Source organism: Solea solea, chromosome 11 (genome assembly GCF_958295425.1).
Source record: "Solea solea chromosome 11, fSolSol10.1, whole genome shotgun sequence".
Taxonomy (NCBI): domain Eukaryota; kingdom Metazoa; phylum Chordata; class Actinopteri; order Pleuronectiformes; family Soleidae; genus Solea; species Solea solea.
Window position 1 is genome coordinate 16,637,644 of NC_081144.1, and position 13,569 is coordinate 16,651,212.

Here is a 13,569-nt window from a genome sequence, read left to right on the forward strand (position 1 = left end):
GTCTGAAGCTGGCTGCTGTTTGAGATTTAATGTCTGCAGCGCAGGGGCAACGGTAGCTGAGTGGTAGAGCGAGTTTCTTGTCTTTCAAGTGGAAGGACAGATTGGCACAGCACTCCGCGCGACCCTCATGTGGAGGATAACGCGGTAGAAGAGGGATGGATGGATACCGGAAAGCAGAGAAAGAGAAATAGCAGATACATTACGGTAGCCCTCAAGACTTCCGTGGAATGAGCGTCCAATCACAAACAAGATTCACCCGTGCCACACGTTTGTGACGTCAGCTTCTCAGTACCACATTCCTAAACGGTTGAATAACTGCCAGATATTAAAAGTGAAAGTTATCTTTCACTTTCACAGGAAAAAGGGGCAGAAACACATTTCTTGACAATTCTACAGCTATAAAATCAAAATCAATCCAGGCAGCCTGATTATAATGATGGTCATAAGAGGGTTGGGTTGTATGACGTAGACACCAGTAGTAGAGTGAATGCAACGCTGTCGAATCATTTAACGAGTCTCTCTTTCCACTGGTTCTATTACTATTATTATAAGTATGCATATGTTATGTTAACACATCTGAACAAGCTATCAATTTGGCACTATCGACAGGCCTGTATCACTACACCAGGCGGCCGCCCAGCCAAGGAAATTTAAGAGAGAGCGACAGAGAGAGAAGGGACACAAAACGATGGGACCAAAGCTGCAGAGAGGAGAGACAGAATGAATGCTGCGCTGAAAGAAAGAGGAAAATAATAATGTAAGGCATTATCTATGTTGCTATGACAACCACCATGTTGAAACGTCATGGGCTCCACAGCTGATCCCTGCAAGATTGACGTATTCAACTTCAATTACATTTCACGCACTCAACTAAGAAATGTTTCACAAGGTTTCAATTCAGTGTTTGGGTTGAATGTCTTCACCTCTTGCTCAGTTTATCCAGTACTATAATGCATCTGTGTGATTTGTAAACAATGAACATACACCATTTTTTTTAAAGTTTTCATAACCAGAATGAAGTAATAAACCACAAGAAAAATTTGTGTCCATTATGGGAGCTTAGTCGTTCCCAGCGTGTACTCTGCCCACCACACATTTCAACGTCTCTGGCATGAGAACTTGTTTGTCATCCTTTCTTTCCACCATAAATCTGATCAGCAGTGCAGTAAATACAAAACACAAGTCAGTAAGCTCTAATTCTTAACACAAGGATTTAGTTAGAGACAAGTCAAACAGCATTATGTCAGTCAATTCAATTTATTTCTGCCCAGACGTTAAGGTGGATCCAGTACCTACTGAATGACATCTGTGAAGAGTGAACAATTGAATTAAACCCACACAGAAGAAAAGCAAAGCAAATACTGGTGTAGTACATTTAAAATGAATGTTTCACTTTTTATTGTGTTTTCCTTTCTTTTTGGAAAATGAGGTTTTCCAACAGTAAATCTAAGATTCTCGAGATTACTTCTGGCTCAGTTTGTGTGACGTAATCTGGCCTCAAATTAAAACAGAAAAATGTGACATGCCGATAAAAGCAAATTAAGTTAAACCTCCTCTCCAAGGACCATATTTTATCTGAGCTTGGGCTTTAACAGTGATTGAATAATTTATTTAAATCAGGTGATTCTAACCTTTTTTTCTCGTCATCCAGTCATAAATCACCCTAACAACACAGAGCAAACGAAAGAGACTGGTGGTTTTGTGCATGAAAAATAAAAAAAAAAAAGTATCTGTTACATCAGTGTGTTGCAACACTATGCCATAGTACATACAGTAGCAGCACTACAGAAGACACCGGTCCAACTCTTCTACTCACTGTAGATAAATGATATCAGCGAAATATAAATGTGAATTTATATACAATACAATACTAACATTTTCAGTAGTTGCTTATAGTTTCATTCCTGAAGAGATACTGTAAACAAAAAACTCCACATTGTTTAGAATCTGGCAGACCAACAAAGATTGAATCTTTCTGGGAATTTGGCTTAACACTCACTGCGCTTGTTTATTTACAAGCGCAGTTAAACGCTCTAACGAGCCTGAGTTTGGAAGAACATTACCAATGTGCCTGGCTCTCTAGATTCCAGGCTCTGAGTAAACATCGTTGCAGTTCAAACAATCACTATCACGACTTCAGTGACCGACGAACAAACAAACATACCGTAAATTATGTGGCGGCGGGATTAGAAATTAAACAGCCATTTGAAGTGATGAAGTGTTAAGGGGCAGTTACACAGAGGAAGGAACATGGCCGCCTGGTGGAGGTCAGCCATGAAGTGTTCAGACTCTTGGATGATGGACGGAATATTGCAGCACATTGATTCAGATCACTGACAGATAATTGACCTGATTTCACAGTACATCAGTGACTGTCAGGCTTAGGTCACTGTGTGCATTGAAATTACACGTTAATATCAGTCCAGGATCACATAAAAAAAAAAAGAAGTAATTGTTAAAATAGCTTCCAGCTTCCACAAAATCAGGTAGCGATGTCGACTAAAAACATGACTGAGAGTTTCCACAAATAAAACACTAATAGTTGTAAAACTGGTCCAAGTTCGGTTTGATTTCCTCACAGAAATATGAAGTTTAGGCCTCATATTCCGTTACTGTGACATGGGAGTAAAGGGACGGAGACTTATCGACGTGTTAACTAGGTGAGCAGACTTTTGCTTAACGCCTTCTCCCAAAAACAAGGTAAAACTTGTGTTCTCATTATCAAGTTCATCTTGCTGTTATTTCTTATAATGCAGTCGTATCAACATGTTTAAGAAAGGTAACGTTAAATTGAGGAGGGGGAAATCCGTGCTGTATGAATCTGCCAAAAGAAAATGTACACTATAATGTGATTTTTAAGTATTTTCCAGCCTGAAGCAACACATGTGTCAAATAATTCACATGATTAGTAAATAATCCACCGGATAAGTGCTTTGTTTCTTGTTTGTTTTTTTTGTCTTGGCACATTTCCATTTCTTCCACAAAAGCCAGTAGAATTACTGCCTCACAGTTGTGTTTCTGCACAATTTGGCCGCAATCTTCCCCAAATTATGACAGTGATGAATGACCAGAAGAGTGTATTTGCAGAACATTATGATGTCATAGCGAAGCTGACCTTTGAAAGTTTGGGTATAAAATCACTTCATCATTTTGTCATTTTTGTGAAACACGATTTGTGGTCACTCTGATCTTAACTCCTGACTTTTGACCACCAAAGTTTGTGCCAAATTAAATTCTCGTGGCATTTTTTTTCCACACGAATATCTTTGGGAAACATGTTGTCTGGATGTATTTATGTTTCTATCTTTTCTTTTAACTGACTTCATACAACACAATAACACAACCGTGGTTTAATCTGTGTACCATGTTTCACTCACTGTGATGTATTGACCGTGAACATCTGCGATGGACAATGTCAAACATGTGTTCAAGTTTTTCTGCCGATATTAAATTGAGGGTTCGATGAGTCACACAAGTTAATATACTTCAGCTTTAAACTAAAAAATTCACTCAGTAACCATCATCTCAATATCAGTTTCTGCCGTTTCATCAGATCCATTTCCTAAAAACTCTGCAGCAACAGTAGAAGCATTGACTCACACACACATGCTCTTCATACACACCAAACACAAATAAACTGGAGTAATGGAAGTTGGGAACATGTGTATTCCTCTCTGCTTTCCATTCTCCCCGTGAACTGACACAAAGGCCGTTTGGTCCATGCAGACAAAGGCTCATTGTCTCTGAGAAACCCGGGAGTCGGCATGAAACGACAGCATTACACACGCCACTGATGCTCAGTTACTGAACAAACTCACACTTTCCTCTTCAGTGGCAGTTGGATTTCATTTTTCGTTTGTAGGAAAGCGCTGTGAAAACTAGCTCCATTGTTTCATGTTCAAAAGGTTATTCCATGTTTGTCTGAGATTCACCTCAGCTCACCGGAGCTTATTGAATTTACAGAATGGGAGAGCGACTTTGGGACGCTCCTCATTTACGGAACCTTGGATCTATACTGTGAGAATCTTTCTTGAGACGTGAGAAGTTTTATTTGTGTACATTTTACAACTTTGGATGGATGGTCCATCTGAGGAGAACTTTTCAATTTGTTTATATCCAAAAATTTTTTTCTTAGACACAAAGCAAACGATTGAAACTGAAGCCATGAGTCTCCACAGTCTCCGCTCTTGCACATACAGTATATATGGCCAGGACAAAAACTGGTTAGCACTCCTGCCTTTGCAGCAAGAAGACAGAACAAGGGACTTTCTGCATGCAGTTTGCATGTTCTCCCCGTGTGTGCATGGGTCTTCTCCGGGTTCTCCGGTTTCCTCCCACAGTCCAAAAACATGCAGATTAGGGGATTAGGCAAATTGGACACTCTAAATTGAACGTAGGTGTGAGAATGAGAGTGGATGATTGTTTGCCTTCCACTCTATGTCAGTTGGAATTGGCGCCACATGTGGCCGTCATGTGGAGGATAAAGCGGTAGAAGATGAAGGAATGAAGGAATATCCATGTTATTCTAATAGCACATATCAGCTACACGAAAAAAAGGTTTATTATTTGAGCACATCGGTCGTATTACATCTTGCCACTACAATCTTGCAGCATGTTCTTCTGTGTTTACGATGACCTAATGCTCAGTATAATTAACATATAGTACAGTACAGTTAACATATAATTACACTGCCAACCAAACTGATAGTTTGGCTTAATTCACTAGGGTTGTCAACTCGTTCCGACCTTCACCCGACACAGTGGAGCTGAAATCAGATTTATGTAAGCAGCATTAGAAAAGTGTAAGACGATTAAATTACATTTAAAAAAAAAAAAAAAAAAAAAAACACGACTGACATAAAAGAACACTGTTCCATTTTGAAGCGTAGCCCATTATTTTACATGCAGCGGGAAGTAGTTCCACTCAAAGCTAATGTGGAGTCAGTGGGTTCATCCACAGTAAACAGGACATTGTTTTATTTATTTATTCATTCAGTGCTGCAAGCATCACAAAAAAGCCCTTCCACAACCAGAACTTGTGAAGTCAAAATGATCTGCTTGGCTAAACACCACGAGAAGGAATTAAGAAAATACACAATGTGGTTTTTGTAACTCGGGTGAACCGACCTTTATGTATCCACTGGCTCGGGCTTCTGGTTTTCTAACAGAAATGATAAATGTATCTGTCATGTCTCAATCAGGATTTGGGTTTTACAAGCCAAATGTTAACTCCTTCATCGTGTGCGGAGGACGTGCTCTGCTCAATTTGCTTCTAATTGCGATAAAGTTCGATTTACAGAGAAAATATTTCAAAGTTAATGACACATAAGCTGATTATTATGTTTTGATTGCATAAAGAGAGACACATACAGCGTGTGTTGGAATTACATTTTTATAATACGGCTGAATAAAAGTGCTCTCGACATTTCTTCTATGTTGTGAGATCGTTAATCATCACGTTTTCTTCTTTTTCTGTTCGTCTTTCTCTTTTTGTTATTCTCCATAGATCTACTGGCCCCCGTTACCTGGCAACAGAGAGGGCTGTATTGAAACAGGGAAGGAACAGGTAAGCGACTGAGTGTTAATGCCTCTGTTTTAACCTAAGAATATTTGTTTTTGGAAGTTAGGGGTAAATTATTTCACGGGAAATTTAATCAGGTCAAATGTGTTTCATCTCAGTCATTCTCTTGACCAGTTACACTATAAATAAATGGAATGTACAAAGTGAACAAAATGCTTCCAGTTACAAAACAGGAGGGCAGATCTCTCCATGGCACTTATGTCCTCCAAACTTAAGTGCCTCAATAGGTCCCTGCGCTTGGGGATAATTTGGCTGAATCGCGCGGTCTCCCCCTCTGTTCTGCTTTCCGTGTTTGTCTCAGACTCTGCTCAGTCTCTTTGGCAGTTAATGAAAGATTTTAGAGAGTTAAAACATCTCGGTGAAGGCTACTGTGAGGCCACGTTTTGGAACAGCAGCCCCCGAAAACACACATGCTGTGATGGGAAGTGCGAAGTTTGCCTTTAGCATTATCCACTAAATGGCATAGTTAATCAGTTAAGTGACGGTGTTATGCTGACACTTCAGTTTCCTACCCTAGAGCAACTGGTCTAGCTTCTGCTCCTGCACATTAATGTTAAAAGGTACAGGAAGGTGTGACTCAGCAGTCTCTACTACACATCGTCTCTAAAGGAGTCTATGGCAGCGCTGTCAAGCTGGCGTTTCCTAATGAATGAAGAGGAGGCATTAAGACAGAACCGAGGAAGAACAACGTCGTAAAACCTTTACTGGTTCTGAGAGGGCAGAAAGAAGGACGGAATAAATCTCCTTACCAAAGGAGGAGATTACGTGAGAAGAGAAAAAAACAAAGGGAGGACAGTGTCCATTTAATTATGACCACATGTACAAGAGAAAGGAGGGAGGAGGAGGGTGAAAAAACAAGGATTCAGCTTTTTAAAATGCACAGTGTAATAGACGGGAACCAGTGCCCAAGAAAGTGTCAGCACCTCGAGTTGTTTACCACTTCACTGGTTGACTCGGCTTTCTGTTTGTTAGCCTGCAGGCTGTGAAGAAGCAGCTTTAAAACAGGATGAAGGAGAAGAGAGGGGATGGCGAAAGGATGATGATGGTTTTAAAAGCATTAGAAACCTGAAAGAAGTGATGAAGTTAGGCAGGTAGTGAGTGAGTCAGTGTTCTTTATCCTGTTCATCCTGTCGAAGACAGCTCATCATGTTAGTGTCGTGCTGACTAAGACGTTGTTCAGTATTATACATACTTAATGTGAGGCGGTACATTATCGTTGGATGCGTATGATGCAGGTCACAGCACCGCTGTGCTTAAGTACAGCCTCAAAGAGACACAGGCATGGCTGTACATCGATAAATAAGCTAATGGAGTAAAATGACGGACAGAAAGAAGGAGAGGAGAGAAGGGAAGAAAGGAAAGTCGGAGAGACTATGTACTGGAGTTTCTTTTGATGTTTGGAACATCATTAAATTTGGTCCCTGTTGGTGAAGAAGCTCTCAGTGGTTTTGGTGTTGCTCAGAATACGAAAGCTGGCACTAATTAGCAGTTTACACATACACACGACCTGTCACACACACACACACACGCGCGCACAATGAAGACATGCTGCTGCACGTATTATATATCATGTGGTCATGGAAAGAAGTCCGACCACCAACTCCATCTGGAACAGGTTAGGTGTGTGTGTGTAGGTGTGTGTGTGTGTGTGTGTGTGTGTGTGTGTGTGTGTGTGTGTGTTTGAAGTGGCAGGTGTGTGTTGGGTGTCTTATATCAGTTTTATTAGGTGTTTCCTCTGCACACGGCTCACAAGGCTCATAGGGTGCAACTGTGTGTGCGTGTGTGCACATGCTACTGTACTGTCCATGGCGAGGAGCAGTCACAGTCCATTATCAAATAGACCAAGACTGAGTGTGTGTGTCACCTCCTTAGGACCTTTTCTGGCATAAACACTGACCAGTAGTCCTCATGGGGACCAAAACTCCATCCTAACCTGGTTAAGTTTAGGACTAAAATTTGATTGGGGTTATTAAGGTTGAGGTAAGGCATTAACAGGTTATGGTTAACAATTTATTTAGGTAATTTGTTAGATTAATGCAATGTCCTAAGAAGAATAGTTGCACAAACGTGTGTGTGAGAGCGTAACAGCGTTTGACTGTTGTTAAACTACACTGACAGCTTTCTGCATTCCTTCATGTCTTTCTGTTGTTGTTGTTTTTTAGTGTCAAGTCAGAATAATTACTGTGTGGTCTTGTGGCATCTACAAAGCAGAGGTCTTACACACACATGGACACATGTGCTATCTCATATGTTTGCTGTCTGTGTCTGTTAAACATAACTGTGTTTGACAAAAAGTGGTGGAGGTCAAAAGCCAGTAGGCCCTCGCTTTGTTGTTTTTTTTTTTGTTGGAGTTGTGAATGTCGTGCTTGAGAGATATAGAAAACAGGAACGTCTTGCAGGTAGCTTGAAGAGAATGAATGAAATGAAACCCTTTACTTAAGTTATTAGGGAAAGCAAAGCAAAATTCTACACTTGTCGCTGTGTGCACACTGTGACACAGCGACAGTGTTACCGTGCTATCTTTTTAATGAAAGTCTCTGTCTCCACTCCTTCTACGGACAACCGTCTACCACCTTAAACATGTTTTTGCTGATAGCGTTTTCTCTCGGAGTCGCCACCTCGTGACCTTCACATCATTAATTACAGCTCAAGCAAATAAATAACGGAGTGAGGGGAGGCACTCAGTGATTTCAGCCAAGCGTGTCCTGTCTTGTTGAGCCTGTTAACACATTTTTCTGCTTTATCTGTCAACATGTTCTACTTGTAATTGGATTGATTATGTGATCCACCACTTACTTTCTACGGAACTGTGGCTGATATATATATATATATATATATATATATATATATATGTTATGATTTTCAAAAAATTTATTTGGGGGCTCAGATCTTCAATTACTCCCTTCATTAGAGACTCAAATATTGTCAGCTACCTTTTGTTTTGGAGTCAGCAGTGTAGTCACTGCCACTGTGTTTCAAGCTAAAACGTTGGTATTTTTAATGTTTTGAGTCTAAAAATTAAAAGGTCATTAAGAAATAATTCGTCTTATCTGTGTGTGCCATTAAACAGGGCTCATTTCTTCGTCCTCTATATTGACTTGTACATTGTTAAAGTATATTAATATTTCAAGATGAACAAAGTAAACTTCTAATACCTGCAGCTCTTCTGATTACACGTGTATAACACATGAATAATGTGTGGGCTACAGTTTTTGGATAATACAACAAACCCCCTTTAGGTCTCTTAAACAGATTTTGTTTAACATTAACTTGAAAGAGATGCTACAGAGGTGGGAGAACCAAGTGTGATCCGCCTGTACTGGTCTTCTGCCTTTTCTTTTGCCCCAATATCAGGTAATGTTGGTCGTAGTGCTCATGTCTGCCAGAATGCCAAGTGGGGTTACTGTGGTTTTCTTTCCCCAAATGAATTGTTGCTTGGTTTGTTGGAATGGCTGAATGTTTTCAGGAGTTGGCTACGTAGGAAACTGCTTTCTTTGAGGATCAAACAGCTTCTGAGACCAAAGGCTTGGATTAGCGAATTCATCCAGCTGTTCAGCTTTGAACTGCCTTCATGATGTTTGTGAGTGTGTGATTGTGTATGAGGTCCTGCTGACTGTAAGGTATTGCACGTGTGTGTGTGTGTGTTTCCGTCTGTGCACGTAAATGTTTTGGTCCTCATTTCCTGTTTGTATTCTACAGACTCTGACTCGTCTCCACTGAACACTGGCTGTTTATAATGGAAAGGTCTCTCCATGTCCAAACTTGCCGCTCCCTGCCCAAGTCACTCATCATAGAACATGTTTGGCTCCTGAGGCTTCCATTGCTCAACGTTACTTCTACAGCTATGGTGCAATTCCTACAACAATATGGGGGTACAAGTCATCAATAAATGACTATGTTTGCCCATTTTGTCAAAACACTTCAACAGTTTACTTCATTTTCTACATTTTCTGGTGACAACTGCTTCGTTTTTGTCACAATTCTGCAGTTCACCAGAAATGTGCAAGAGGTTGAAAGTTCAGGCTTTTCAGTCAGACTCAGGACAAAAAAAACAGAATGAGAAACTTTTTCCACAACTTTGAGTACGTTTCTCGACACGTATTTAACATGTGTCACAGCCAGACTGCGATACTTACCATAAACAAATCAAACGTTGATTAAATGATTTGTAGCCTGTGGTGCATGTTACTGCTCAAGTTTCTCAAAATAAAGACCACATTTTGACATAGACTGTTTTGCTTTATGTGACTTATAAACATTTGTGTCCACCTCTGCTCTCTGGAGTCACCTTCTCTACTACCTTTTTGGCCAAAGTTCCTAATTCATCAACTGAAAAACATAAACGTTCATGCAGAGTCACCATCAGTGTGGTCAGATGAAAAATAAGGGTTTAATAAATCCACTAATAAGAAGTAGAATAGCGGTTTTAAGTAGCCTATGCTGGACATTTGAGTTTGACATGTTTGACATGTTTTAGAAAATACTCTACCTCACATTGTGCAGTACGTATGAAGAAATCAGACTAGTGCACATTGTAATAGCATTGGCAGCGTTCTTGTTTGTTTATGGTAATGACACATAGCTCTCAGGCCAAACGCAGCAATCATTTTCGGTTAAAAATGCTATACATACGGTTTTAACCTCCACCTGTGGTTTTGTGGGCAGCTTCCTCTTTTAAACCTCATGACAGGACAGCAGGGTATTGTTGAGAAAGAGTATGTGGTTAGCCAACCCTCCCTTGACAGTTAGAGGTTAATAAATTAACATTGTTTTTTTATACATGTATATAAAAACAGCCCTGTCCTTAGATATTGATGCAATGATAAAACTTTCTCCAGTTTCAAATCCCCTCACTTAAGTCTCCCAGTGAGACAAAACCATCCAACCACTTCATGTTCTGTTTAACACCACTCCCTTCATTGCTACTTGATCTCCATCAGGACCACACAGATGTCTCAAACCCACACTCCCAGGCTGGAAGCACAGAGATACATTTTCTCATTCCAGCATTTTATTCCTCTCTTTGCTCTTCTCGACCACACACACACACACACACACACACACACACACACACACACACATCTCCAAGAAGACTCCCTGAGTAGTAGAAAGGAAACGCATGAGAGACAGATTTCTATTCAGTCTCAGTCCACTTGGTCGGCCTAGTATATCTCCTGTAAGAACATAGACACCTAGTGTTCTGCAGCCTGGTGATTCCAGTCGGCTTCCACTGTGGTTTGGCTCAAGTGAAGTCGGTCTTTATGATTTAGTGAAAATAATTGGGGGGGTGGGGGGGTAACAGACCAGAAACCACACAAAAAGCATGTCTGATTAGCTTTATGATATCCCCTCTTCCACAATATAAATCAGCAAATTTAAGCCCAGATGCTACTACTTTGAATAACTGGTCATAAAATGAGATTTATTAAAACATACAATACAACATACAAATGCCTGTCTGTTTAATTTATGACTGGCCCGGTTTTGTTTGGGCAGAGAAAAAACAGTGAGCAGGGAAGCACCATGTGCAGATGTAAACTCTGTCTTGTAGTGCGCTGACATGGTTTACATCAGGTCTGCAGCCCTTCAAAGCACTATGGAAAGCGATCAACAGTGTTTGACGGTCTGTCTGCGCCTTTGAGAGTGATGCGGGCCACACACACCAAAGAGGAATGACAAACTGACTTGACATGCACACAAAAAGACCAGCATGCTTCCATACGTGGACATCAGGAAGAGTCATGTAAACATGCATTCATATCGGTTTAGTATCAGTATTAGCATAGGATCGCAAACAGACATACTACATGCTTATACTTGCTGGGGTTGCTTAAATTGGTCAGGTCCAGTTTCCGCAACGTTAACTGCCCAAAAATGAACTCAACTGACCTCAATATACTGCAGGACCAGGTTTTGGGGATTATTCCAACAGGACAATGCCAGAATTCATTGGGTTCAAATTGTGAAAGAGTGGTTCAGGGAGCATGAGACAGACCTTTCACACATGGATTGACCACCACAGAGTCTAGACCTTAACCCCACTGAGAACCTCTAGGATGTGCTGAAAACGCCTTCACAAAGCACTCCAACTCTGTTTTAAATACAAGAGCTTGGCAAAACATGCATGCACCTGTGGATTGAAATAAATGTCGTGACACTGCATCAGCTTATTGAAGGCCATGGCAAATGTGTGTCATATAGAAAGCTAAAGGCAAACCAATTCAAGTGTGTCACCCTGTTTTGGTCAAGCACTTATTAGTTTGACCTGCGGTTGGTAAAGACACAAAGACAGAAGTAGTCATGCCGTCTGCTTCCTCTAGACTTCAGTGAAGCAGAGAGATATCTGCATGCTGGTTTCCTTAGCCCCCACTTTCATTTGTTCTTGCTTTTCTCAAGTAAGTGTCTGCGTCCTGAGCCACTGACAGAAATCCAGTAGAATCAATTTGTATTACTTATTTCAGTTGTTTTGACATGTTTGAGCTAAAAATCATAGGCATTACTAATAACATTAACAACAGGACAGTGGGCCAACACGCACTATTAAAAATATAATATCTACATTTCACTTTGCTCTCTTTCTCACAGCAAAAGTTCAATTGATAATATTCATCACTGGCATCGGCATCATATGTTTGTCATTTCCACAAAACTCACAGTAAAACACCAATGTTATCCGTTGCATATGATGTGATGTTGTACAGAAGGTCACTCTGGCAGAAATCCAAAGATCAGAGATACAATTCCCGTGTGAGACACCTTAGCTATCTCATTTCATCCAATTGTGCTCTTTCCTTAGCCTTCATTATAAACAGATGGGACCAATAATCTTTGTGAAGAAAAACAAATTTGATTCACTACAATTAGCAAATGTACTGCAGTTAAATGACAGTTTGTGTTGCATTGTGTGATTTAATGTATTCAAAAGCCCTCCTTGTGTGTGTGTGTGTGTGTGTGTGCAGCACAGTGCTCGTGTGTCTGAGAGCGGATGTTTTTGCATTCCATACCTGGCAGACATTTCCTGCTATACTAGGAACATTTGATAAATGCTACTTTTTTTTGCATGGAAATTTAGACATGGCTATTATTTGCAACTTAAAGCAAGGCACTCACAAAATAGTGCGTGATATTTGACGTCCATATTAACCTGTGTTGTGTGTCTGTGTGCGTGTGCGTGTGTGATTTGCAGACAGAGTGTGCCAACTTTGTTCGCCTGCTGCAGCCCTACAACCGCACTCACCTCCTGGCCTGTGGCACCGGTGCATTCCAGCCCATGTGTGCCTTCATCAACGTGGGACACAGAGGAGAGGTAAGCAGGGATGTGATGAAAAATAGTGTGGGGTAATTTGATAAGAGAGCAGGCCTAATTGTTCTGGAGTCATTATGACTTATTTGTGGATTTGGTTGGCTTTGGATGTTGGACTTTGATACAGCTGGTTCACTTATAAGGCTATTATCACCATTACTTATGACCACAAGGAAGCACAATGACTCACAAACTGATTTCAAACATATTCATTAGCATTTGTTAATTGTATCAATTATTTGTATTTAATATAAACACTGATTTTAAACCAGCTTTGGCCCCCCACATTTAATTGACCTACATTTTTTAAAAGATAGATACAAACGCTAAGAGGTACGATTGCATGTTTGTGGTTTAAAAGTGTATGAGGGAGAGAACGTTTGATGCATTCGATTATGAATGATATAACTCTATAATGGCTAAACCATTTATGTAGCACCAGACAAGTTGACACCGCTACTGAATCAGCAAAGACTAAAGCAGAAGTAATGCTGAACTCTACAGGAATCTTGAAGGAATGGAGATCTAACTAGGTTACACTATGGTTAGAAGTCAGACCCAAATGTTGCAGCACATCCTTACACATGAGAGATGACAAAGAATCACAATGGCCTTGAAGCCGTCCTGTCAAAATCAGGCTAATGGAACAAATATGTTTTTCTTTTTACACGGTTCAGACTGGTGC

General features: G+C 40.4%; 1 protein-coding gene and 1 long non-coding RNA gene across 3 annotated transcripts in view; one reads left to right on the forward strand and one right to left on the reverse strand.

The window, feature by feature from the left end:
- LOC131468576 (uncharacterized) overlaps positions 1 to 13,569 on the reverse strand; it is a 90,876-nt gene that overhangs the window by 44,502 nt on the left and 32,805 nt on the right. The window lies entirely within an intron of this gene.
- sema3bl (sema domain, immunoglobulin domain (Ig), short basic domain, secreted, (semaphorin) 3bl) overlaps positions 1 to 13,569 on the forward strand; it is a 55,098-nt gene that overhangs the window by 18,871 nt on the left and 22,658 nt on the right. For both annotated transcript variants that reach the window (XM_058642975.1, XM_058642976.1), the window contains exons 3-4: positions 5,507 to 5,566; positions 12,768 to 12,887. In XM_058642975.1, the coding sequence (XP_058498958.1) occupies positions 5,507 to 5,566; positions 12,768 to 12,887 (180 nt within the window). The remainder of the gene's footprint in view (positions 1 to 5,506; positions 5,567 to 12,767; positions 12,888 to 13,569) is intronic.